The sequence below is a fragment of the Aaosphaeria arxii genome (assembly GCF_010015735.1).
Source record: "Aaosphaeria arxii CBS 175.79 unplaced genomic scaffold BU24scaffold_16, whole genome shotgun sequence".
Lineage (NCBI taxonomy): Eukaryota > Fungi > Ascomycota > Dothideomycetes > Pleosporales > Aaosphaeria > Aaosphaeria arxii.
The window spans coordinates 287344-313416 of NW_022983489.1; the positions used below are offsets into that span (position 1 = coordinate 287344).

General features: G+C 51.1%; 8 protein-coding genes across 8 annotated transcripts; 5 read left to right on the forward strand and 3 right to left on the reverse strand.

The window, feature by feature from the left end:
- Nucleotides 1-5: 5 nt before the first annotated feature.
- Nucleotides 6-1738, forward strand: BU24DRAFT_359756 (major facilitator superfamily transporter; the record flags this gene model as incomplete). Its single annotated transcript, XM_033524061.1, has 6 exons — nt 6-133; nt 190-408; nt 460-715; nt 763-1026; nt 1081-1413; nt 1472-1738. 6 exons carry the CDS (start codon nt 6-8, stop codon nt 1736-1738), a joined length of 1467 nt encoding a protein of 488 aa, XP_033377165.1.
- A 2002-nt stretch (nt 1739-3740) lies between these two features.
- BU24DRAFT_402639 (branched-chain amino acid aminotransferase II) lies at nt 3741-5008 on the forward strand (the record flags this gene model as incomplete). The annotated part of the gene is made up of 2 exons (XM_033525536.1): nt 3741-3810; nt 3864-5008. 2 exons carry the CDS (start codon nt 3741-3743, stop codon nt 5006-5008), a joined length of 1215 nt encoding a protein of 404 aa, XP_033377166.1.
- Nucleotides 5009-7595: 2587 nt separating this feature from the next.
- Nucleotides 7596-9442, reverse strand: BU24DRAFT_359471 (uncharacterized protein; the record flags this gene model as incomplete). The annotated part of the gene is made up of 3 exons (XM_033524043.1): nt 7596-7953; nt 8010-8946; nt 8998-9442. The coding sequence occupies 3 exons, from the start codon at nt 9440-9442 to the stop codon at nt 7596-7598; spliced, it is 1740 nt and encodes a 579-aa protein (XP_033377167.1).
- A 2144-nt stretch (nt 9443-11586) lies between these two features.
- BU24DRAFT_415567 (uncharacterized protein) lies at nt 11587-12556 on the forward strand (the record flags this gene model as incomplete). The annotated part of the gene is made up of 2 exons (XM_033526304.1): nt 11587-11658; nt 11765-12556. The coding sequence occupies 2 exons, from the start codon at nt 11587-11589 to the stop codon at nt 12554-12556; spliced, it is 864 nt and encodes a 287-aa protein (XP_033377168.1).
- Nucleotides 12557-14428: 1872 nt separating this feature from the next.
- Nucleotides 14429-16642, forward strand: BU24DRAFT_92252 (cytochrome P450). Its single transcript, XM_033534809.1, has 2 exons — nt 14429-14911; nt 14968-16642. The coding sequence occupies exons 1-2, from the start codon at nt 14658-14660 to the stop codon at nt 16424-16426; spliced, it is 1713 nt and encodes a 570-aa protein (XP_033377169.1). The 5' UTR covers nt 14429-14657; the 3' UTR covers nt 16427-16642.
- A 1381-nt stretch (nt 16643-18023) lies between these two features.
- Nucleotides 18024-20680, reverse strand: BU24DRAFT_92111 (cora-domain-containing protein). The gene has a single exon (XM_033534808.1). It carries the CDS (start codon nt 20213-20215, stop codon nt 18233-18235), a length of 1983 nt encoding a protein of 660 aa, XP_033377170.1. The 5' UTR covers nt 20216-20680; the 3' UTR covers nt 18024-18232.
- A 2995-nt stretch (nt 20681-23675) lies between these two features.
- BU24DRAFT_468620 (putative microsomal signal peptidase Spc12) lies at nt 23676-24075 on the forward strand (the record flags this gene model as incomplete). The annotated part of the gene is made up of 3 exons (XM_033532539.1): nt 23676-23723; nt 23783-23842; nt 23902-24075. The coding sequence occupies 3 exons, from the start codon at nt 23676-23678 to the stop codon at nt 24073-24075; spliced, it is 282 nt and encodes a 93-aa protein (XP_033377171.1).
- A 529-nt stretch (nt 24076-24604) lies between these two features.
- Nucleotides 24605-25204, reverse strand: BU24DRAFT_437668 (RING/U-box; the record flags this gene model as incomplete). The annotated part of the gene is made up of 4 exons (XM_033530219.1): nt 24605-24703; nt 24788-24858; nt 24934-25012; nt 25085-25204. The coding sequence occupies 4 exons, from the start codon at nt 25202-25204 to the stop codon at nt 24605-24607; spliced, it is 369 nt and encodes a 122-aa protein (XP_033377172.1).
- Between the last annotated feature and the right edge of the window lie 869 nt (nt 25205-26073).

A 26073-nucleotide genomic window follows, 5' to 3' on the forward strand; every position in this document is an offset into this window, starting at 1 on the left:
AAACAATGAGTCCTGCCAAAGACGATGCATCCATCAAGAATGGATTTGCCCAAGACATTGATGACTTTGGACATTCGCAGGGCCAGTTGTCTCCGTCAGATGATCGCAGGATTCTCCGACAGATCGACATGAAGTACTTCCTCCAAGACCTTTGCTTCGAAAATCAGTATATCTGACATTGCCTCATAGTTTGCTGCCTGTTATGGCAGTCTCATATCTATTTCAATTCTTGGATAAGTCCGCACTCGGCTTTACGGCAATTCTTTCTCTCAGAAAAGACCTGCACGTTACGGGATTAGAATACTCTTGGGCCAACAGCATCTATTACTTCGGCTATTTGGTTGCATCTTATCCGATGGGATGGCTTTTAGTTCGTCTTCCTGTTGGCAGGTTGATCGCGGGTTCTATGTATGACACGAATTGCTTGAGACACTTTGCGCGGCGCTGATTCAATTGCAGATTCGTCTGGGGTGCAATCTTGATGTTGACTTCCACTTGCTCTAATTCTGGCGGTCTTCTAGCAAATCGATTCTTCCTCGGAGCCTCAGAGAGTGCAATCGGCCCGGGTTTGACTGTCATAGTCGCCATGTGGTATAAGCGATCCGAACAACCGCTTCGTCATGGAGCATGGTATCTAGGAAACACAACCGCGGGAGTGTTTGGTGGTCTCGTCGGATATGGCGTTGGTCATATTAATACTATTGCGCCATGGAAGGTATGATCTCTGGTAACCAACTGTTGTCGCTCGCTAAAGAATGACAGGCTGTATTCCTCATCTTCGGAGCGTGCACCGTTATATGGTCCGCTGTTGTGTACTTCTTCCTTCCCGACACGCCTTCCAACGCTCGATTCCTGAATGAGGAAGATCGGGTCAAGGCAATCGAGCGTGTCAGGGAGAACATGACCGGCATTAAGAGTGATGAGTGGAAATGGAAGCAATCTTTTGAAGCTTTCCTCGACATCAAAGTTTGGCTTCTCTTCATCATTCAGATCACGTCACAGATCGCTAATGGTGGTATTCATGGTGTAAGTCTCCCAACGTCACTTAGCCCGTGTCGGAGCTAACGGAACGTGCTACAGTTTGGATCAATAATCATCAAAGGCTTTGGCTTCACTACGCTCAACACCCTTCTCGTACAGATCATCGCCTATGTCTTCCAGTTCGTTTTCGTCGCGATTTGCACAGTGGGAAGTACCTATCTGAAGAATTCACGAACATACTTCATGGCCTGGAATCTCGCCATCGCCCTTACTGGTGCGGCAATGATTCGGGAGGTCCATAAAGAACTCATCTGGGCGCGATTCATGGGATACTGTCTTGCGATAGGATACTCTGCGAACTTTCCCATGATTTTGAGCATGTCCAGTGGTAATGTTGCGGGGTTCACCAAGAAGACTACCGTCAATGCTATGGTAAGCTAGACTTATTGTCGTTTAGAGGTTTCTGTTCACATCCTTACGATTCGTCTAGATCTTCATCGCGTACTGCGCCGGAAATATCATCGGCCCTCAGCTTTTCATCGAGACTGAAGCACCTGGCTACTCAACTGGATTCCTTTCCATGTTGATTTGCTTCGGTATCGGTATTGTTGCCTGCTTCATTTTGAGATTCTACCTCGTCTGGGAAAACAAACGACGGGACGGACAGGCATCTGATGGTATGGCTGAAGAGGACATGGATGCCGGTATGTTGGACAGAACCGACAAGGAAATCAAGAGTTTCCGCTATGTGTACTAGGTCTTCTACAACGAAAAACTTCGTATGGCTACAACGGGGCTTCCAGTAATTTCGGTCACGATGCAGATTCATTTAAATACGCATCACAGTCCTATCACGAATTCAATCAATTTTCTCTCTCATGAGTATCTACTCTCGGTGATATTGATCGTCACTTTCTTCCATGGCAAGTATCCCACTTCATCCCATTGTAGCAGATCTTCTTTCTGGCCCGCGGGTGCCACGATAAATTGGTAGACTGCGACCCTCTCGGTCTGCTGATTGCAATTCGAGCGACCAATATTCAACCTGTATTCAAGCATAGGTCATGTGTTTGGAAGTGAATATAGCTTTGCGTTTATGATACTCGTTGTGATTATGTTGAGATTGTACTTACGTCTGTTGCTACCGCACGCTTGCCTTTAGTTTCAGTTTTTAATCACAATACTAGGCAACATAAAGAGATTGAAGTCGAAATCAAGCTCTTTTGTCCTATCACTGTTAAACGTTCTTGTAATGCAATATTCTGATTGAATAGAGGTGTAATCCTATCAGCGATGTAGACTGTGGCAGAATTGATAGGCGTTGCTTATGGCCATGGTCGCCTCATTGGATGCTTTACTGTCATATCCAGTCGGCGCCTAGCACCCTCCAAGTGGTCCACTCTATCCAATTCAAGCACCTTCACATATCATCCCATGTCGATTCTAGGGTCGCATTTCTCGCATAAACGATGCAGTCATGGTTTGTGCAATATGAACACACCTTCAGAGATCCGTCATGCGAAGCTGTTCACATACACGAAATGCCGGCCAACATCGCTTGATCTCCTGGTGCGTATACTTGTTTATTATGACTCCTCCAAGTTATCAGATCGGTGATTTGCTATATGTCAATAGACCGAGTCCCGATGTGACGATCTCGGGTAAGACGCGAAAGTGTAGGCAGATTTATCCTGAGATATAGCCCAACCAGTCAACCAGGATTGAGATCTTTTGTGACTGCGAAAGACTTACTCATGAGTCACATCCACGTACACAAATCTCGAGACAAATACAAATCATGAAGATCTGCTTTTGGAGAAACCCACTCATCTGCGACTAAGCCATGACTGGTACGTGTCAGGATCACTGTCGGTGTCAAAAGAAGGCAGTGGACGTATTCCACCTTCATGTAGGATTCTCACCCTTCTTCGAAGACTACTCACAGTCTATTTAGAATCACGAAAGCATGGAAATGATACTTCAAAGAACAAGAACGGTTTGTCACAATATGAACCCTCAAGAACTTCGAGTGCTCTTGATCACGTGATCATGCTGACACAATCATTACCCGATTGGGATGCCCGACCACACCCTTAACACTCAGCCATGGCGTCCCAACCCCGCAGGCAACGTTTCAATGTTTTGTGACAGACACACCGACTCTTTTTGGAACCCCGACCCATCTAATTATGTACGCTTCTATTTCTGACGTGTGCATTCTGAATGCAGGGCATCCCAGCAGTAGTCGCGCGTCTGGCGGAGTCGGGGTTGTACCCTGTGCGAACCCATGTCGGCGGAGATGTGGCTGTGAATATCTAAGTACTACAACGACATTGCAGATTGGTAGGAAGTGAGAGCGGAAAAGCTTCTGCAGAAGCTCGGTTGGCCGGCCGGTCGGTACAATTGACCAGCGGACTATCAGCTGAGTACCACTGGGCGAATTCTAGGGCTGGTGTATGTAGTGAAAAGTTTCTGGGGACGATCGATGTGGTTTCACGACGGACTCTTGCGATCTGATGAACAGTACCAACGACTTGAAAAGCTCTGGTATGTTTTAGATATCGTAACGTTTCCGTCGTCTCCGCGCCTAGAACATTGGCTGTTTGAGATGGACTGTTGCTTTTCGTTTTAAAATTTGTTTATGTACTGCCTCTCTGCTGCTCAGTCTTCTCATTTAACCAGTGATTTCTATCTATTATCAAAACAGCCAATAATTAAAGTTTATCCTGATACCTTTCCATTATACCTATCCTTTCAAGATGGTCTTTCCCCCCGCGCCTAGTGAGTCCATGGAATGGGCAAACCTTGGCTTAACCGTCAAGGACAATGGTATACTATGCATTGAAAACCTCATATTGATCTACATTCTAACATTAGATCAGTGAATGGCCACGTTGAATCCACCTACAGTGTTTTGACAGGAGAGTGGACCGAGCCCAGATTCGTCGAAGATCCTCATATCAAGATTCACGGTCTTGCACCCGCCTTGAACTACGGACAACAAGCCTATGAAGGACTGAAGGCTCATCGTGGACCCGATGGCAACATCCTTTTGTACCGACCCGTTGCACACGCGGACCGCCTCGCCATATCCTCAAGCTACGTTTCTATTCCCGAGGTACCCCAAGAGCACTTCCTCAAGTGCGTCAAGTACGCAGTCGCCCGCAATGCAGAGTTCGTCGCACCTCACAGCACTGAAGCTCTGCTATACATCCGACCCCTTGTTTTCGGCTCAAATGGTCATCTTGCTCTGAGTGCTCCTACTGAGTACACTTTCGCCATCTATGTACAGCCCGCGAGTGCATACCACGGAGTGCAGCCTCTTCCCGCATGCGTAATCGAGGACTTTGACCGTGCTGCCCCACGCGGCACTGGCGGCGCAAAGGTCGGTGGCAACTACGCTCCTGTCATCCGTCACACGCAGAAGGCTGCTCAGCAAGGTTACCATGTCACTCTTCACTTGGACGCCCAGACTCGCACATGTGTTGAAGAGTTCTCCACATCTGGTTTCATCGGCATCAAGAAGAACGGCGACAGTGTCACGGTCGTCATTCCTGACAGCAAGACTGTCATTCAAAGCATCACTTCTGATTCTTGCCTTACTCTGGCCAAGTCTTTCGGCTGGGCCGTTGAGAAGCGCGAAGTCCCATGGAGTGAGTGCAAGTTCTTTGACGAGGTCATCGCTGTCGGTACTGCTGCTTCCTTGCTTCCGATCAGGTCGCTTTCCCGTCCATCCACGGATGAGAAGTTCGTATATGGCGAGAAAGCTGGCGAGTGTACCCAGAGGCTTGCCAGCGCGATGAGGAATATCATGCGAGGAAACGTTAAAGATGAGTTTGGTTGGACATACACTCTTCAGGAAAAGGACTTGCTGCTTCCTGAAGAGCCCAAGGCTGAGGAACTCAAGGCTGAGGAACCTCTTATCGAGGAGCAAGTCATTGGCTACAATGCTACGCAAGATATCAAAGCCGCTACCGTCACCATCAACCCGATTCCTGCTCCTACTTCAGTTGCAGTAGAGGCATAAGTGCCTCGTGGTGTTTCGTCGAGAGGTTCGAATAATGTTTTATTTACTGTACATTTACTCCATACATACACAAATTCACTATGTTCAATGATAAGATGCGCCACCATAAAATCTCCATCCAATTGCCTTCACAGCTTTGACTCCCTGGTTCATGTCATCTTTATCCTTGTAACTTGGCATGTCCTCCGTTCCCGCCTTTCCCTGCATTATGCATTCTGCAATCTGCACCTGTCATCTTCAATCCTTCAGCCTTCAGCCCCTCCCACCCCCTCCATCCCCGCAAAGTTCCACAACTTCTCCCTCCCTGGGTCACATCTCGTTCACCTGTGATATTAGCTTTCCACACCGCTTGACGCTATTATCCGATAACGGATGTACTCTCAATGTACACTTGGATATAAGATCATCACGGCAGGAAAGTCGTCTTCAGTATGTCGTGCCCCGACCGCTAAGACTTATTATATGGGGGCCCCAACCAACCGATGAGGCATTTTGCTCTCGCACGACATTGGACGGCCTACGCTCCCATGATTGCAATGCCGAAATGCCAGATTGAGAATGCTGAGGCGGCTGGAGGCCTTATCCTCCAATATGCCGTGACTGCTGGTGGAGAAGTGGTCGAATCGTAAACGACGCTCAACAATCCCCTTCGTAGAATGCATAATCTCTCAACGCGGGATATGCATGGCGCTTCACACCGAGTACTGTGTGCTGTCAACTGTGCAAATCAGTCTGCAGGACGACAAGGTCGAAATACTGCACTCGTTAATCATTTCCGAAGTAGTGTTCTGGGATGATCTGTTTCCTAGCTTGCGAACATCCAATCACACAAAGAATATGTTAGCCCGCGAAACCCCCTCTCATGCCCTGGGAATTCGCACTTTAGTCGTCGCAGAATGTATACAAACAAAGAGCTTCAGATCAAGCACCACTACTCCACATCACGCATACTAGATTTTAATGATTAAAACCGCTCGATCAAATTCGCACTCGCACAATCTCACACCGCGACCAAGTACCCACAAAACCCAAACAAGGGTACGTAGCCGTAGCTGAGCGCGCGGCGCGCGCACGTTGGCCACAACTGAGACCTGCTGCATGTTGCTGCACAGTACAGTATTCGAACAAACACCATTCTCGCACTTTGATGACTACCAAAGTGAAAGCTTTGATACTTACGCTAGCTTTGAAATCAAGATGCTCATTTGAATCACTCCAAAAACGCAATCAGCAGTGTCCGAAAGTGGTACTTCGCATTTCTCATTTGTTCCTTTTAGGCCTTCATCGTCTCATCCGAACTACTCGTAAGACAGGTAGGCATACATACAGGGCGGAAACAGGCCGGATCAGAACGCGACGCAACGCGACGCGATGCGGTACCTGCACAGGCAGCGCTGAGAACATGTAATTGACATGAGTGTCCCTGACATGCGACTATGCGATCCCTGTGGATGCTGTAGCTGATGATGATCCTGCAGGTTGTAGCCGTAGGGTTTTGAGACAGACGGTGTGAAGGCGGTCGCATATCTCCCGCGCCGGTAACTAGCATAAAAGAGTAAAGGTGATCTTGAATCGCAAATCGGTCGATCGATGGGAGAATAAGGTCGGCTATAGAACAACCATGTGGTTATTGCTGACCGAAGGAGATGGGTGCGGTTGTGACTTGGACCATCGGGAAACGTATTTGTTGAACATTATCGATGTTAAGGCCATGGCATTGTTTCATCGGTTTGGCGGTAAAGGCAGCCGTCGTGGCTTGCCCCAGATCTCGATCGCGATCTGAAAGGCGATGGTTTATTATTATAGTCGATTCTACGGTGGCCGGGAAATTCAAACGTTCAAACAGTTGGATCCCGAAGCCTGCGCTGCCACGCTGCGTCATCCCCCTAGTTTCCACGCTACCTTCCCCATACATCCCTGTGCTCCGTACCCGCGCAAATTATTTCGTCGTATTCGGACAGACGAACATGTGTTGAGAGGCCTAGATGCTTGGGTGAATTCCACATTACGAGATGATCAAGTTGCGCGACAATGCGAGTGAGGTATTTAGTTTCATTTTTTCTGATAGTGAATTCGTAATATGTACGAGCGAGTCTGGAGAATATATACAGTTCCAAAGCCAATAAATGTTCCAACACCAATGTAACCAATAATAATAATAAGAGTCTATGTCATGAGGAACGTCAATCTATCGTGCGATTGATCGACGTGCGAGAAAAAAATCCAAGGAGATCCGCCAAACCCAAATATGTGATGAATATGATATACAAAGAAAACGCTGGTAGGAGAACGCTGGGTATGCGATAATTAAGTAAGAAAAGGCCGTTAATTACCGTCGTTTCGTGATGCCTCGATGCAGTATAGAAATCTAGGGTATAACAGCGGAAATTGCCGTGACATAGGAAAGCTGCTAGAGATGGGAACCTGAAAATCCTCCTCGAAATTGGTAGCAGAAAGATCGGTCGCAGAATATTTTTATCCGGAAGGAACAAGCCAGTTGTATAGGGCCATAGTGAGGAATTCGAACGTATATATAGAGGACCGATCTGCACTGCAGAGTCGTGACGGTTCATGTCGCAAGGGAGGTCTAACCAAGGCATAGCAATCGATTGGCGGGAAGAGCAGTGGTACTGCTGCTCGGTTGAAGCATCTCCTCCCACCACCCGTCACGGCGTGGCAATGTTGCATCTTGCTTTGCCAACCAAACGCGCAGACCGGAGATGCGCTTGAGGACCGCTGGAAGGGTGTTCTTGTCACCCTCGCGGATGGGGACGACGCGGGCGTAGATGCGATCGCGCTTGTCGGAGTTGGCTGTCACAGCGGCGACGAAAAGCGGCCAGACGGGATAGATCGCGGTGTAGAGATTACCCTTTACAGGAAGGGTGAGCAAGATGTGGCTGAGAGCATCGTTAAGCTCAACAATGGCTGGGTTGAAGCGAGTGAATCTAGAATCATCATTAATTTCAATCCTCAAGATGGAATTTTCGGCGAAACGGCTTACCCATAGATGCGACACCGCAAGTAGATGAGAGCTGCAAGTCGGAAGGCTTCGGCGGTCGCGACGATCACCTCCTGGCTCTCTCCCTGAAGCTCCATTGTCCATTGCCTCAGGCTCGTAAGCTGACCTTCTAAAAGTTGCGCGTACATGTGCTTTTGCGAGTTGAGAGGCCCTTGGCTATCCGAAGCAAGCGATGTGACGGAGGAGATCAGGAATAGTAACTGCGGCGACATTCCAAGAATTCCACAGATCTTTTGGGCCTCGGTTGCTGGCATGCCCTCGTACCAGTTCTCGGTCTCCAGGGAATGTAGTCGTGTGCTTTGCAGCGTGAAGGAAGTTTGAGCAGTCCGTGCAAGAACTAGTTGGGTTCGGATGAAAAGCGCAGCATCGGAGTGATGGTTGAAGAACTCGGATGGGATGGTGTCGAAGATGTTGGCATGGCATGACCAGCAAAGGCTTGAATCATCGTCGTTGACAGCGTCGTGGTGCATGAGAAGCATGCTAGTTGCGAGAGCAGCATCGTAATTCTCGCCATTGCTGATCTGGCATGCAAGGGCTTGGAGAGCTTGAGTGGAGTAGTAAAGCTCAGCTTGGTGATATTGCTCCTTCTCGGAGTGCAAATATTCTCCGATATATGATGCACTTAAGCTCAGCAGGGCAAACCGAGTACTTTGGCAAGTGTTGGCGGTCTGCAGCAGTGAAAGGTAGGCATTGGACGTAGTGGCGGGAGATCGACCAGGGCAGATTCCGTTGATATAAAAGTCGATGAGGAGCTGCTCCATATCGCTTCCCCACATTGCTGGATTTGGTACATATTTCACCAGACTCACGAGGCCAGACTCGGCTGAGGACCCACTGTCAGCAGACCGCACGGAAGGAGTCGCAAAAGGGCTGCTAGAAGTAGCCCTCAGAGCATCCATTTCCGCTATGGGGGTATCAACTACCTGAGTTAGTGCATGATCCAATCGGAGAATTGTCTTTGGCAACGAACCCTTCATGCCAGTAATATCGGACAATTCGCAAAGGAAGTCCTGACAAGCATCTGACTTCGATCTTTGGATATGTCTTATCCGCTGCACGACTAATGAAACGGCGGTCGCATCTTGAATAAGAGATAGGTAAGGCTGTTGCGTTTGGAGGGAAACCTTGAACTTCTCGAATTGCTTTCCGTTAAGTTCACCCAACCGCCAGTACAGCTGGCCTAGCACCTCCAACAACACCACACCAGGCCCTTCTGTGATCATCCACTGTCGAATCACGAGCAAGTTTCTCCGGCTATTCCTCTGGTTTCCCTCCGTTGGCAAGTCGACAACTCTGGCCAATAGTCGATCGATATGCGTGCAGTCGAGACATCCAAAGTCTGGAGACATCGAAAGGTGCTGAAGAGCATCGTTGGCAGCCTCCAGGGCTTTGACAAGGCGTCGGTCGGCATCCATAGCTAGGCAGTGTCTTGTGCTGATGTCCGTCAAGTTTGTGGTATCAGATTGGATTGCAAGTGTAGAAGCTGATGTCGTCGAAGATGTTTCCACTCGTCTGTCCGATGGGTCTGAACAGTGGATGTCGAGTTCAAGTATCGGAGATGCGGACAGCTGAAGAAGTCCGCTCGGTGGTGTAAACTCTGTATAGATCTCAGATCTTTTTCAAAGTAACTAGTACTACCCTTGTCACGTTTCAAATCTGAAGCGAAAGTATTGGGCGGAGAAGGAACGAAAGTTGAAGGCTGCGTTCGAACTGCACAGTTAAGCAAGACATGAAACGTGAGCGGACGCAGGACGTATAAACGTAGAGGGAGGCTCCGTAGCGTCGGCACTTGTTCGCATTTGGTGAGGCTTACTCTTACGCGACTTGACCTGTACATGGCCGGCCAAAGTCCCCGAGAGGGGTCCCCCAGATGGATCGACTACGTTTTGGGGTAAGGCGTCAAACCTACGCACATCGAAATGAGCTTAATCGGACAAGAAGCTGCCGTTTGGTATCGTATGCATAGCGAGTTTCCATGCGTCTGTGCATGCATGGGTTGGCAGCCAGCTGCGCCTACACCAGCGGGGAAGCGTGCTCAAGGTTGGGTGTGCGAGCGTGGATAGTCACCGGGGATGGAAAGTTGAGGATAACCCAATTTGGATAGAGCCTGCAGCCGTTGTCCAAGGGCCCGGGGGCAGCGCTAAACGCTCAAATGCCCAAAGACAACTGGAAGGCTGTACTGTGTAAGCTGTGTTCTGTTTGGTGAGCCGAAGCCGGGATTGTAATGTAGAGGCAAGGACCCTGCTGATACACTTGGTAGTACTGATTGGGATCACAAGTAAGACATGGGCGATCTCGTTTGAAGCAATTGAGAAGGCCTTACGGGACGGACGAATGATAAGATGGATGATACTATGGCCTATCAGCAGGCCGTAGCGGCCATAGTCGTGACCGTGACGGGTGCAATAGAGCTTCGCCAAGTTCGACGATCTCGGTATATAATAGGCAACCCAGTTTGTGCCTTTTTCCAGAAGATGTGGCGCACAACAGGGTGTCTCACGGGCTTGCATTAAGGTTACGCTAATGCGGGGCTAATGCGCAGCGATCGATCTCGCTTATGCAAGATACAAGGATCAGACAATCCTTGTTACGACCACCACCCTTGCCCTTGGCCATGATCCCTACTCCCTTCCATTTCAGCCGTTGGCTGCGTAATTCCATGCACGAGTCCGCGGTTGTCAATGGCAAAGCGGTCGTGGTGCATGTCGTTAAACCATGCACTTCGTACTCACCACCCCTCCATCCCCCCTCCAGGATGCCTTGAGAAGACTCGTAAACAATCCTCTTGCCAGGCCACTGTTCACTTTATCCGCCTCCGCGCGATGTTGGCCGCGTACGGTACGGTGTCACAAGCACCGTTTCCCCGGCCTCTCCACTGGTCCCACGAGTGCATCCCCGAACTCCGTCATCGTGTTTATACCTCGTCTGCAGTGCACACCCTAGACACAAAACGGTCTACTTCGCCCATTTCACGCGCCGTATCCGACTCTGATCGCGGCTATTTTTCAATATCGTATTCATCAAACAATGCGATGTTTCATCGGAGAATTGTGAGGTATCGTCCTGAGACCTTGATGGTAGCCTCTATTTACCGATTTGGCACTGTAACATAACAGATCGAGATCGCTGATTCTAGTCTGCCAATCGTGCAGCTGAATCATTGCAAATGCGAATCTATTTGATGGGAAATCCGTTGCTTGCGTTTTGAGGCGGACTCCTCAGGCAATAGCCGTTTGCCGTGCGTGCAGATGCTGAGTCCGTCAATAGATGACGATGACTTGTGTTCCAAAGGTCTAGAGCTCATACGGACGGAAGCGTGTCTGATACAATTGTATACCGTTCGAATCAAAAGAATATAGATAGTAGACTTCAGTTCTAGCAATTGATTCCAGCTCATCAGTTACTCACAATAAACACTTTCTCCACGACTGTTCATATCTCTCAAAAGAATATATCTTTACATTGATCTATTTTGACATCTCGAAACTAAACGTTTCACCATCTATCTTATTCTCCCAAATTTGCCCGATTTACATCACCGAACCCCAAATCAACAACAATGGAAGCCATTGCCAGCTCGGGTATTACCATCTCCTTAACACCGGTGCAAGCAGTCATCGGCGCTGCGCTCGTAGGAGTTACTCTTTTGAGCAATGCCAAAAGCCTTCTTTTCATGTGGCACGTAATGTTACCCTACCGCGACTGTATCGAGTAGTCTTACTAACAATTCCCAACAGGGACGACTCTTCAAGCAAATTGCACGGCATCTCCTATTTGGACGCGCTAAGCTTACAGTAAAGAGTGCCAAACATGGAGGCGAGGCACTCTTTGCACCCGTCGTCACTTCCTCATACACCCCACTCCTTGACATCGACTACAACGTACACAAATCCAACAGCACCTTCTTCACCGACCTGGACGAGAACCGCACGGAGCTGATGCTCGCGCTCTTCAAGGATGTCGTTAGGCCTCTGAAGACTGGCAAGGACGCGCCGAAGCCGAAAATGTTCAACATGGGCGGCACGTCGTGCATCTTCAAGAAGGCGATCGCTCCTTTTGCTCGCTACGAGATCTCCTCCCGGGTCCTCTGCTGGGATGAGAAGTGGGTCTATGTGGTCAGCCATTTCACCAAGCCAGGCTCCAACAAGCCGACTGAATACCTGCTTGGGCCGAAGAACACTAAGAAGTCCACTTCCTCCGAGCAGCAGGCGAAGGTGGACGATCAGCAAGATCGAATCTATGCCACAGCGATCACGAAATTCGTCTTCAAGCAAGGTCGCAAGACTTGCTCGCCCGAGTCGGTCATGCTGGAGAGCGGTCTGCTTCCCACACCGCCAACGACGGAAGGCGCATCAGGTCTGGAGAATGGAGTTGCAAATGTCAAGAAGGAGCGGGATCCCCATTGGTCTTGGGAGGAGGTGCAGGCGGAATGCAACAAGCATCTGGAAGTAGCACAGAACTTCGGGAGCCTCGATAAGCTTCATGGCACATTCATTGGTAAAGCCGGGCCGGCAATGTATGCCTACTAGATGGGCATGCCTGCCGGATCAGGCGGTCTTTCTCTTCTTCTGTTCTTATTTCATGAAGGATGCTGCGGGTGGATAATCCTTTTCATTTCGTTAGTTACGATACCACACGACGGCATTTTCGCACATATAGCCTGCATAGTTTTCTGCATTTCTCTACAACAGAGCTGGTAATTTGAACAATCCCATGATGATCGAGCATGCTGTGTAACGTGACGAACTGACGTTCACCGTCTTTCGAGCTTACTCTCAGGGTCCTGACATGGATGCAACCCCTGGTCCCCGTCTGAATGAATAGGCAAGGGAGGGATATCCTTGCCATGCAGAGCCAACGATCGATTCACAATGTGCAGCGTAATCGTATGTACTGTATACTGCAACTGGATAGTCTACCCGCTGCTTTGACAGCGCAGTAGAGGTCGTATATGCAGTGCAGAGTCGCAACTCGCATAGTCCTCGTGGGCAACAGTATGCACGAAGCAGTCTGTCTAATCTGCGATGGCAATTGCCCAATTCTATTCGCCTCGGGGATCAACGCGCATGGTCGTCCAAGGATCGTTGGATATGTCATTAACCAAAAGCACGACTATGTATACGGCAAGACCGGGTTCGGCTTAAGCGAAAAACGCCTTTTTCGCCTACACGACCGCATGGGGACATAGGACCTTGGGAGCAGCGGTGAAGCCTTGAAGGTGGATGTATGGACCCTGCATTTTACTGCATTTTACGTCCCTCCAACAGCGACTCTTTCGCTACTTAGGTAAGATTTCCTCGTCGCCTCAGCGGATACCACGGAATCGAACAGACCCAACAGCAAAGACAACCAACTTTTCACAGTACATACATAACATACCGTGCCACCCGACTCCAATTTTCCTGCGTCATTGTTATGCGACGAAAGTTTGTTGACGGCCACCTTTCGAGGGATAATGATGAAATATACATCATTTCTGCCAACTGTCTTCACCCTTTTTGCGAGGAGAGAGACAGCGAGGGGAAAAACCGTCAAATCGTTTAATTCCCGAATCCCGTCGTCCCTCGTGCACTCCGAGCCTGCCCACCTGCCACCTTGGGCTTACATTCAGCGAACGAGTGTGATTAACAAATCAGAGCCGCCGCCTGTAGTCTGTAGTGTAGTATGTAGTAGGGTAGGGCGCCAGCACAGCACAGCACAGGCTCCCGCAACGCAACACAGGTGATGACTTAATTATAGACATGCCCAAGTGAAGAAAAAAGTACATGCAGCTGCAGCAGTACGGAAGGGTTGGAACTTGGAAACCTTCCCCGCGCACCCACCCGCCGTCCCTATTAGCCCTACCCTACTAGCTAGCTGGCCATGTACACACACACTTTTCCATGCTCCTCCTCGTAACCTCTCTCGCTCTCTCTCCGGCCCAATCTCAGTCCAGCTATGTTTCAGCGCACGTTGCGCACGAGGCATCCAACAGGCTCGACTGTTTTGTCGTGTCCGATGATGATGACCCAGTGGAGGACGAGCAGACAGGACAGGCCCTGAGCGGACCCTGGCCTGCATGATGACAGCATACGCATCCACAGGCCGGCCATGGGCAAAACTGTCGTAGGGACTTGACTTGACTGCATTGGGTACGCTGGGACAGCCTGGTTGCCCTCCTCCGCTCATCATCGCTGCCGCGCTCCTCCCAAGACCCTCAGGCCGGCGGAATCCCGCCCCGTGTTCGAAAGCGGAACAGGGGTCGTTTTCTCACAGCATTCTGAGTCTCCATGCCAGCGGACTCTCACACTGGTCGGGACTGTTAGGGACTAGCTTGTGGAGAGAGCGACTGCGCCACTGGTCAAAGGACAGTCCGTTTGGAAACATTCAAGACCAGGCTATGGTAATCGGACGTTGGAAACCTGGTGTCTCACATCGAGTTATGGAGATCAAGTGATAGTTCTGGGCCCCAGACGATGGACCACAGTCGTTCGACCTGACGGCTCCCTGGACGGACATGTACAATGATTGATCTGCCGTTTCAATGTTATATCATTCATACGCGTGGCCGTCCAGCTGGGTTCATTTCTTTTCTTTTCTCCACAACAGAGACAAAATCTTGTACATTGACTAATTGCAAAAAAAATAACCATGGGGCTCGTCCGCTCATTTCAAGAGAACCCTTATGCGCAGGCCGTCGTGGCCTCGCCCTTCATTTCCCTCGTTTCCACGTTCGTTCTAACATGCCTCATCACGAGAATCGTCACTGGCCTCCGGAGCACAATCGCTCAGAACAACACGGAGGCAGATAAGAAAACCCCCAACAGGATTGCGTACTGGGTTCCCTTCGTGGGGTCTGCGATCTCCTTCGCCCGGGACATTGAAGGCACCATTTCGAAAGACCGGTAAAGCACTCCTTCAAACTTGTAATCGTGATATCAGATTCTAACTCCACGTCCAGCGACCTCAGCGGCGATGGCATCTTCTCCTACCGGCTTGGCCCGTCCATCTACTACGTCGTCAACATGCCGTCGCTGGTCCAGCAGATCTTCGCGCAGCGCGGCACCGTGCTCAACAAGCAGAAGATCCTCGAGTGGTTCATGAAGACGACGTTCGAAGACAACTACGCGACGCGGGACGAGCACAAGGCGTTCCACGGCCACCACAACGCGCTCAACCTCATGCTCAAGGAGGACTTCATCAACGAGGCGACCGGCAAGACGGCCCGCACCGTCGAGGTCGAGGCCGCGCGGTTCGTGACGTCCGCGCCCTGGGCGACCCCCGACGCGGAGGGGAAGCCGATGCAGTTGTGGGAGGAGGCCGGGAAGGTCAAGTTCAACACTGATGGTTCGTTCGACGCGAATCTCTACCAGCTCACTGTCCACTACATGGGGCAGATCGTCATCGACATGCTGTGGGGTAAAGCGCTCATCAAGAACCACCCGAATCTCCAGACCGACATGTGGGACTTCGACGAGGGCGTCCACCACATCGTGACGACGCTGCTCGCGAAGGTCACCGCCGCCGGCCGCAAAGCCGTCGCGGCGCGCAACCGCCTCGCCGTCGCCATGAAGGAGTGGCACGAGGCCGTCGCCGTCAAGCAGTCCGGCGAGAAGCCCGACGCCAAATGGGGCGCGCTCGACGACATCTCGCAGATCATGCAGGACCGCGTGAAGGTGTGGGTCGACGCGAAGGCGTCCGAGACGCTGCAGAAGACAAACGACACTTCCGTCCTCTGGGGCGTCAACGTGAATTCTAACAAGAACGTCTTCTGGATGCTGCTGCAGATCCACACGAAGCCGGAGTTGCTGGCGCGGATCCGCGAGGAGGTCGCGCCGTATGTGCATCTCTCGAAGTCGGGCGCAAAGGGGCCGGACGGTCTGCCGAAACTCGATATCGATGTCGATGGGCTCATGAAGCACTGTCCGCTGCTCAGGGCTGCGTTCTATGAGACGATGCGGATGAACATGTCTGGGCTGGGTATCAGGCAGGTGATCAAGGACCTCACGCTCAAGGAGTCTGCGGCGGATGCTGCAATGTTCGGGAAGAGGAAGCCGCAGTCGTATACGATTCCCGCGGGCACGACGCTGGTCCTCGCGAACGGTACGATGCAGATGGATCAGCGGATCTTTGCTGAGCCCGAGAAGTTCAAGCCGGAGAGGTTCATCGAGGAGGGCCCGGATGGTGCTCCCAGGGTCAATATGAAGAATTTGCATACGTTTGGAGGTGGTATGTACAAGTGCAAGGGACGGTACTTTGCGGAGAAGGAGATCATGATTTTCTCGTCCAGTCTGCTGGTTATGTGGGACATTGCTCCTGCTGAGGGCGACGAGCTCGTTATTCCTAAGATGGGATTCGCCGGTGCTTCGAGATCGCCTGTCGAGGATATCCGCGTGCGATTGACCAGGCGGTACGAGTAGGTGAAGAAAGAGAATGAGTGGAGGAGTTATGACATGTAAATATTTGTATCTAGAGACTCTTCTTTTCTTTTCTGTACATACATATCACACAAACTCTTGATTGATTTCAAGCATGGCGTAGTTATTCTTTACCTTCTCTGTCCATACTTACTACTTTTATCAGATTTCAATCCACTTTAGATTCTGTTTCACTTGAGGTGATATTCCATCTCAGCACCATATATATCAATCAGCATTTCTCCACCGTCCTTCTCAAACACAAGCAGCCAAAAGCGCATACCCTCAGAGCAGTGCTCCCAACACCCATAAAAAAAACCCCAAGCATACTCCCTACCATATAAACTAACCTTCAGCACAAACCCCCCTTTCAGGCCCCACTCCCTCGCACAAAAGGCTTTCCGGGGATCAAACTTACGGAATGTCGTCGATTGATGGCAACTAGTCATCCATCCATTCACATTTTGACGTCCTTGAATCGTAACAATAGCTGGTACTCCCAGCCTTTCCATCCCAACATATCAAGTCACGCACACCCTAACCCCCCCTCAAAAACCTCAAAACAAATTTCAAAAAGGCATCACTGTACTTCACCCGAAAACAAAAACAAATATCAACATAAATACATTACAGTAACCGATAGATGTAGTAGATATTTCTTTTATAATACCTCCTAAACCCCCTGCCCCGACAGAAGACGCTTGCGATAACGGCTTTGGGGAATGAAGAGGTGGGTTAAGCTCGGTATTTATTATGAAGCTGGCACTACACCAATGTATGGGTGATACTATTCCTCCCATCAACTCATCTCCCTTCCCCGCACAAAAGAAAGAAAAAAGGGATTAGCTAGCTACCTATACACGCACTTAGTAAAAAATTCGTCTTCGCCTCCCACAAACCCACCAAAACAAAGTACAAAGCCAACAACGACAAGCTTTGAAGAGTTGTACGGGGAGGGGAGGGGATAGGCATCGGTACAGCTACCTGAGTGGGCCCCGCCCCCACGAGCGCCTGTGGTGGTTCTTTCATGTCTTTGATGCCAGGCAGAGCCGGAGAAAACTGGGGTTTTCGTGGAAGGATGGAGGGTTGGTGGGGGTTAGGTTAGCTATGGGCAAAAGAGAGAGAGAGAGAGAGAGAGAGAGAGAGAGAGGGAGACTTCCGTCGTGCCCGCTCGTCGGAGATTTGAGATTCTTACATTTGACATTTGAGAGATGAGAAGGGAAAGGGGGGACGAGGGGAGATCTGAGATGGGAAGAGTGTAGTTGGGTGGGTTGTGGTATACGTATAGGGAGGGATAGGAGGAGACACAATAGTAGAGATGATGATAGAGAAACAAATACACAAACACACAAACACAAACACAATGATAAACAACCACGTAAACAGTCCATCTTCCCATCTTCCCAAGTTCCCCCAGTTCCCTCCCTAGTCACACACACACACACACTCACTCACTCACTCACTCACACACTCAGCAGAGGGGACTCGTCACCACAACACATCACTCCTCATTCAATCTCTCCATTTTCTCAACATACTTTTTATTTTTTCTACTCTCATTACTCCCTATTTTCGTAGATTAGGCTAGAAAAAGAAGACGAAGACGTGTCTATAGAACAGACATATGTACATCCACTGGACTATCACTATTACTACTAGCTAGAAGGCATGAGGGTGCAAGACAACAACATAACAAAACATATGACATGGAAGGGGAAGAGAACCAATCAACAATCGAGCGAACAACAATGAGACACAGCAAAGACAATAAGGAAAGGAAGGGAAAGACAAAGATGCATCGACGTTCGTTCAGATGTACTTCATCTTCTTAGCGACACAGAGACAGCACGTCACGAACGCAGCGATCGTGCCCAGGATGCCGAAGAACCAGCCGTAGCCGGGGACGTCCTGGCCGGGGACGTGCACGTTCATGCCGAAGAGACCGCAGATGAGGTTGAGGGGCACGAGGATGGTCGCGATGACGGTGACCTTGCCGAGCGTGATGTTGGAGTGCGTGCCCTGGATCACCTGGTCCACGTTGATCTGCGCCAGGTAGTTCGAGTGCGAGCGCGACAGCATCTTCTCGAAGTGGCCCAGGTTCGACATCATCGTCACCACGTGGTCCTGGATGTCGGAGAGGTACAATCCGACCTCGTACCGCGGCGCGACGTTGTAGTTCTCGTTGCACCGCTTCGCGAACCCCTTGATGACGTCGGCCTTGCCGCCCAACAGGCGAATCAGCGACATCACCTTCTTGCGGCAGTCGCCGATGGCGCGGAGGATCTCGCGGGAGTCCTCGATGCGGGCCGTGAACACCTGGTCCTCGATCGCGTCGGTGATGTGCTCGATCGAGCGGAGCACGGGCGCAAAGCCGTCGACGATGTCGTCAATCAGGGCGTAGCAGATCCAGTCCGACGACAGGTTGATGTAGTCGCGGAGTCGTCCGATACGCTTGCGCACGTTGGCCGTGTGCGGGGACTCGACGAACGTGAAGGTCAACAGGCCCTCCTTGAAGACGACGGCATAGAAGTTGACCGGCTCCAGGTAGTTCTCCTTGTCGTCGTCGTCCTGGTAGAACGAGCGGAAACAGACAAAGTAGTACTGGTGGAAGAGCTCGACCTTCTCGCGCGGCTCCTGCATCATGATATCCTCGCGGGTAAGGGGATGCACGCCGAACGCCTTGCAGATGGCAAAGACCTCCTCCTCGGTCGGGTTGACCATGTCCAGCCACCAGACGCCGCCGTCCTGGGGCAGCTCGAACAGGTCGCGGAACCGCTCCCCGGGCATGAGGAGCCCACCAAGCTCCGCCGCGTGGATGGTGTCGTCCAGCTCCGAGGAGAAGAACGTCCATCGGTTGAGCAGCGTCACGTCCGCCACGCTGGCCTGCTTCTCGTTGTACTGCGTGCCGAAGCCGTCGGCCAGCTTCTCGTCCGAGGACTGCTCAATGGCTTCCTTGATGGTCGCAGTGTCAGGGTCCATGCGCAGCACGCTCGAATGGTCGGCTTTGGGCCGGAGGTCGCCAAAGATCTTCCTGGCCTGGGACAGCTGCGAGGTCACGCTGGACTTGTGGCGGAGAGGGTTCGCGATCGGCGTCTTCTCCTGGTTCTCCACGATGAACTCCTCCAGCTCCTCGTAGTCGAACCGAGTCGTCTTGCCGGGGTCCTCCTGCACGGGGAAGCACACATCCTCCTCTGCAGAGCTGTGGGTCGAGACCGTGTCGGCGCGAACAATCTCAGGGCGCTCGTCGCTGATCGTGGGGCGCCTCTTGGTCGGGCCGGAGATTGTCCTATGGATGGCGAGCTCCAGATCCGGTTGCGCAATGCTGTCCAGCGTGTTGGCTCGCTCGCGGCGGTGGGGTCCCGCAAAGGCATCGACAGAGTTCGGCGGCGAGGTGGATCGCGAAGAGCGGGACGATGCTCGGGACCTTGCCAGGCGCTCGACGGCCGGGTCGCGAGGGCGCACAAAGGTGCTGCGACGGCCCATGGGACTGGCCGTGACGGATCCTCGTCGCGCGTACTGATCGGGAGACAGGTGGTCATCGTCCACGATCGCATTCTCGAAATCGCGGCTGGTGATGGCGTGGGACTCGAGTGCCTCATTGACTTGGGTGAGCAGGATTGGCCGCTCGGGAACAGCCTGGGTGCTGCCGAACGTGGGCCTGCGAGACCCAGCGCCAGATCCCGCGGTCTCGATCCGTGGCATGGACTGCGGCTGGTTCCGGTGGTCGTCGAGGTCAGACACCGGGGTGCTGAACCTCGTCTGGGACTTGTCAGACCTCGGAGTATCGGTCATGTTGGCGACTCAGGCGGCGATGAGTTTGTGACTCCGGGAGGACGGGCGGTAGCGATCTGTACCGTAGATTAAGCCAGGGTTGTTGTTTTCTCCTCTTCTTCTTTTGTTCTTTTCTTTTCTTTTTCTTCCTCTTCTCTATTTATTTTCTGGGTTTTCTTTACAGTTGTTCGACTGACGCCCTCTTGCTAAGCAAGTGCGTGCCTGTGCCGGCGAGTCGCTTGTGAGCGCTCACCTCCTTGGTGAGTTCAATGCGAACGGTGGCTTCGCATAGGGGTCTCACCCTATACTCAGCCCTTGGGGGGATATGTGCCGAAGGCCTTGCTTCCAGCGTCCTACACCGGGGAACAAGGAGGGATTACGACGTCGTAGCGACAGATGAGCGAGAGAATGGTAACGTGATCTGATCCGAAGGGCCAGTTATGGAGGCTTCTTGTAGTCGCCTCCGTAGACCCACGCCTTTGGGCCGAGAAGAGGGCGAACGAAAGAAAACTTGTGGATGTAGAGGCCCGCCAACTTGATGGTTTGTATTGGAGTGAACGCCGAGGCGTCGGGGAGCGCTGGTTTGGGGGGGGGGAGTGGAAAGAGGAGGTGACCGAGTATTCGTTCAGTAGGTTGGGCTACTGAGGGTCGAGTCTGGCTCAGGTGGTTGAGAGACAGAGAAGGGGTACAGCGAAGGCCTCTAAGAGGTCGAGGCGCCGATTGAAGGTTTGGTGGTTGTTTTTTCGCCTGTCGGACAGGGAGGGTGGTTGATATTGCACTGACTGAGCGCAGCAGATGATATTGTTCGATCTGGTAGTTGATTGAACTGTGGTTGTTGTGGTTGAATTGGGGGTTGGGTTAATGTCCAAAGGACAGTTTGTGTTGTAAGAGAGAAGAAGAGGAAGAAGGAAGAAGGAAGGAGGAGGGCGGGCGAGAGTGAGGGAAAAAGTAATGCCTGTGCCCTGGATGGGAAAGACTCTGATAGGCGAAAGGCGAAAGGCGAACGGCAAAGGAAAGACGGTCTTGCGGCGAGAGCGTCGTCATTGGCTCAGGTCGATTCCCCTAATTGGGCTTAACTATTTGTATGAGACTACTGACGGACTACTGACTGTGTACTGACTATGAGTAAGAATTGAAAGAAAACCCTGCATTTCTCCTACACATCCCTCTCTCTTTGCTCTCTCTTTCGTACGCAGGCCCACCCGACATGAATAATGGAAACTCGCCCGGTGCACGATTGGGCGGCAATAATTACATGGTGGAAACATCAGCTCAACCAATACTCACAAGTGGAGATTCCTTACGACTCACGACTTGAACGAGTAAGTTAAAGCGCAGCATGGGAGAGATTCTTTCCTAACTGTGTGATGGTTTGTTCTGTATTTTACTCTCCTACCCTATCATCATCCAAGTACAATTACAAGTAATTACAAGTACATATTCATTGTCTTGGACCGTCGATAGTTCATCGTTCCCAGTTCCCAGTTCCCAGTTCCCACTATAGTCATACCAAATGGACTGGGCTGGACTGCACTGGACTCATTGGACTCGACCACGGCCGGGAGGAGCTGAATTCACTTGCCAACCTCCCTTTTAAACCCTCTATCTACTTGCACTTTGTACTGTACTTCAGCTGCTGCGTGGATTCTGCGCTGAAGAATCTGTCGCTCATCATCTACTCTCTTAACGGTAGGTTACCCGTAGCGCGCATAAAGAGCGATTTATTGTAAGTTTCCACTACACCAATGACGCACTGTGGAAGTTCTACGTATCTATCACAAGTATATTTCTCCTTCCTGTGCTGGATTAATTGTATGAGGCACTTTATCCAACATGTACACAACACCTATCTACTATGCCGTGGTACCAAACAGAAAGAGGGGTACATCACACACATCGCATCGTCCAACACCCACCAAACAACCCTCCCATGTGCCCTCCCTCAACCATACTTCTCACCACCCTTTGTCACAGTTACACACAACAATATAACAATCTTGGTATCCTATCCCGCAGTCACTAACCGTCAAAAAACCCCCCGCCGGTACAGTGGGAAACAAGCACTCGCGAAAGGCCGCGCTCCCGTCTTTGCCTGCCCTGCCAATCCAATTCGACATGTGCTGCTCTGCTACGATGTCATTGCGCGGCACTCATTCGCCGCTTTTTCTGTTGTGTAGTTCGAACTTCGGGGTTTATTACGCGTACCCTTATACGGAGAACTTGTGCCTGTGCTTCCTATACGTCCTATCATCATATCATAAGCAACTGTACCGTACCGGCGCATTCGAGAACGTCGTTGCTGCTGTTCGTTTTTTCGTCACCGTCACCATCCGCTCGCAGCTGAACACTAACCCGAGAGGCTAATACAAAATATCCCTCTCTTTTCTTAAGGTCGTGTTCAAAATCGCGCAGAGGGGTTTTTGGGGAAGTAGTCTCGTGGACATGCCGTCCCGCGCTCTTTCTTGCTTTTTCTGGATTGTAGTTGCGCACTTAGGTAGGTGGTGGAGTGGTGATGATGGGTACAAGTACTGGTACTTTGCAGATGGTGTACCTAGTTGGAGAACCTACGTACTGGACGCAAGTAGGGCATATGATTCACTGATCGCAGGGAAGTATTCGAGATCAAGATCCAATTCGGAATACTATTCTAGGTAATATTGCGAACCATTTCATCCTCTACGCAATATCAATACCTACCTAGGTATCTAAAAGATATACCAATCTACTTGGCCAGAGTATTCAAAAACTCCCACACCCCTCCCCATCTCCCTCGTCTTCCTTCGAAAGCTACCCAACAAGTCAAAAAATGATTGTACTCTTACAGAGTACATCGACCACACACTCATTTCAACTTTCGTTCCATGATGTTTTTGGTTCCTGACTTGCGATGCAGGGATGCCGTATCGAGCATCCATACGATGGGCGGCGGGGGGTTCCTTGCTATGCTATTACACGTATCAATCCTATTGACGTTCCGTGGTGATGTTTATGCATATGTCTGTGTATGTTCAAACAATCGGACGACGCATTTTCCCTACGCGACAACCTCAACTATTGGATATTATTTTCCTTAATATAATACTTGACTTGACACAATCATGAAATACCACCAACCCACCCATGCACTCGGCCCGAAACACAAGAGGCATTCCCGACCCGAATAATCCTTATCGATAAGCAAGCAAGGACAAGACGAGCGCTGATTGGCCGGCTGAAGACATCAAGACACATCGACGACCGAGTCCGAGCATCATCCATCGTCGCAGCTCTAGACGTCTCCCCATACCTACCCAGGTGGTTTACTCGTACTTGAGGATTACTACGACGGGGTACCACGAGCGCGAAGCAACATTCGAACCTGCGAAGCCCAACCAAACAGCCAGGAACCTCGAATTGAACAGACGGACGGACACACGTATACGCGCTCACCTTACAACCACCACCTCCCAAACCATCACAAGGAACGACAGAAATAAAAGCAATGGACGCCCTCCTCGACCCCCTCCGCGACGCCCTCGAAGGCCAAATCGTACTTCCCCCCTCCCCTTTCCCCCCTTCAAAACCTCCCACTAACATCCCCCCGTCTAGGACTTCGAAGGCCAGCGCCTCGCCGAACTCCTCACTACCTTCCTCCTCGGGTTAACTGGCGTGCGTCCCCTACCACCCTGCCCCCCTCATATCATGGGATATACTGACAAGAGGGATAGATCGTAGCGTTCTTCGCAGGCTTTATGAAGCAGGACATCGCGCTGTCGCTGTGGGTGGGGCTCGCGGGCACGGCGGCGACGTTCGCGGCGGTCGTGCCGCCGTGGGGGTTTTATCGACGGAATGGGGTGGAGTGGTTGAGTCCGTTGGGGGGGGTAAAAGTTACGGTTTCTTGAGTACACGGGGTGCGTGGGAGGGGATGGGGATGGGATGGGATATTTTATGGGAGGGTGTAAAGATTATATTTGGTATTATTGGAATTGGATTTGGATTTGGAATTGGATTGATATGAGAGTTCTGGAGAGGAATGGCACGGCATGGTATGGCGTAGCTAGGCCAGATCAAGAGTGTTTGTTTGACGATGTTTCTTTTTTTGGTTCAAAAGGGCCTGGATGTTCTCACTGCCGGTCCTCGTTCCACCTGCGCAAGAATGATATAGTGTTTCTTCATCCATCCATGCGTCGGCCGGTTCCTATAGTGGTCGAGTCGACCTCTAGATGTTGTTTCGACTTTGCTCCTCCAGCTCCAGCCTTGTCCTCCCTGTGATATTGCTTGACCCAACTCCTGCTTCTCTACTACTGCTACTATTACCCTCCCCGCCCGTCATGATGTCTTGAATCGAACCGTCGCGGGGCCAGGAGGAAAGAGTGGAAAGAAAATGATAACAATGACTCGTCGTGACAATACGTAACAGTCCCCCGGCATCTATCGTCCGTACTTCTGGAACTCCCAGTCACGGTTGTCGAGCGGGCAGACCTGTCTCGTCTTGAGCCATCGGGAGATGCAGTGGAAGTGGAAGGCGTGCTGTTCGACACAATACAAAGTTAGCTAACCATTCTTTCTTTCTTTCATCCATTCGTTGCTGCTGAAGGTATGGGGTCGACGTACATTGCAGATTCCCCACGCTACTGTGCACTCTTCGCTGGTGGCTGACGCCTGGTTGGCCTGACACTCGATGCCTACCGTCATGAAACAAGTCAGTCATTATTCCATCCTTACACTCCATGACAGAAGGGGAGCGGCGAGCTACGTACACAGGTCCATGATGTGGTTACGGCAGATGGCACAGTTGTCGACGACGATGTCCCATGCCCAGAGCGCCACTGCGTTCCACTATATTCATCCATCCGTTTAGTGTTTGTCTGATTGATTGTTTGTAGCCTTTGAAGACGGCGCGATGCGTACCTTTTTCACCTCGAACCGCTTCTTGTCGCCTGTGTCTGCGCTTGCGCCGGCCTTGGATGCCTTCGCCTTGGGGGCAGCGGCGGCGGAGGTGGGGGCGTCTTTCATGTCGATGTCGGCCATGATGGGCAGTGTGGTTTCTTGCGGGTGAGATCGTTGTCGTTGGTGTTGGAGGTGGTTGAGAGTGGAAGGGTGGGATTACGGTAAGACAGGACGTGCGGCGTGTTGTGTGTTGCGTGCGGCGGCGCGGGGTTGGAGGTAGGTGAGTGACGGAGGTGAGCTGGTGGTGGATGGAGGATGAAGCTTCTATAGCTTGGTAGTGGAATGTAGTAGCTCAAGGCAGCTATGATTTGGTGGTGGTGTATTATATAAGAACGGAGTACTTATGAGCAGTAGCTAAACAGTATGTGAGTGTATGTACCTGATTCTTTTCTATGTAAATTCCACTATACTCTTTATCAGTTGTTGCGTGCCTGCCTGGACTGACTGTAGGTATGGCTCTGCCAAGCATTTGGTACCACCACAATCATCTATCATCTATCCATCCATGATACTGATGCTGATACCCTCACCACAACAACAGTCAACAACCTACACTTTTCATTCTACTTCCCTTCTTCTCTTCCTCCAACTACCCCACACTGCGTCACAGTTCTCACTAACAGAAGATTTCAGGCTGGACTGACGAGATACGAGACGAGTCACTAACAAACAAGCACAAGGAACACAAGGCAGGCAGGGATAACAAGAACAAGGGCAAGCCACCGGGCACCAACCGAAACCAACCCAAACCCCCCTAGTAATCCTATTCCTCCCCCCCAGCCCAAGTCAAACCTTTCTCTCGCCTCCAGCTTCGCCTCAGTCATCAGTCATCCATCCTTCTCCTCCCAATCCCCGTCATCACAACCATCGTCACCACAACAACACCTCCACCACCACCCTCCCACTCCCACTCTCCCCAACCATCTTAAATCTCCGTCGCATCCTCCTCC

Excerpts from the sequence above, each read along its gene's own strand:
- BU24DRAFT_92252 (XM_033534809.1), top strand. The coding sequence starts at position 14,658 with ATGGGGCTCGTCCGCTCATTTCAAGAGAACCCTTATGCGCAGGCCGTC. Across the intron at positions 14,912-14,967 it reads GGCACCATTTCGAAAGACCG|CGACCTCAGCGGCGATGGCA; the intron begins GTAAAGCACTCC and ends CTCCACGTCCAG.
- BU24DRAFT_92111 (XM_033534808.1), bottom strand. The coding sequence starts at position 20,215 with ATGACCGATACTCCGAGGTCTGACAAGTCCCAGACGAGGTTCAGCACC.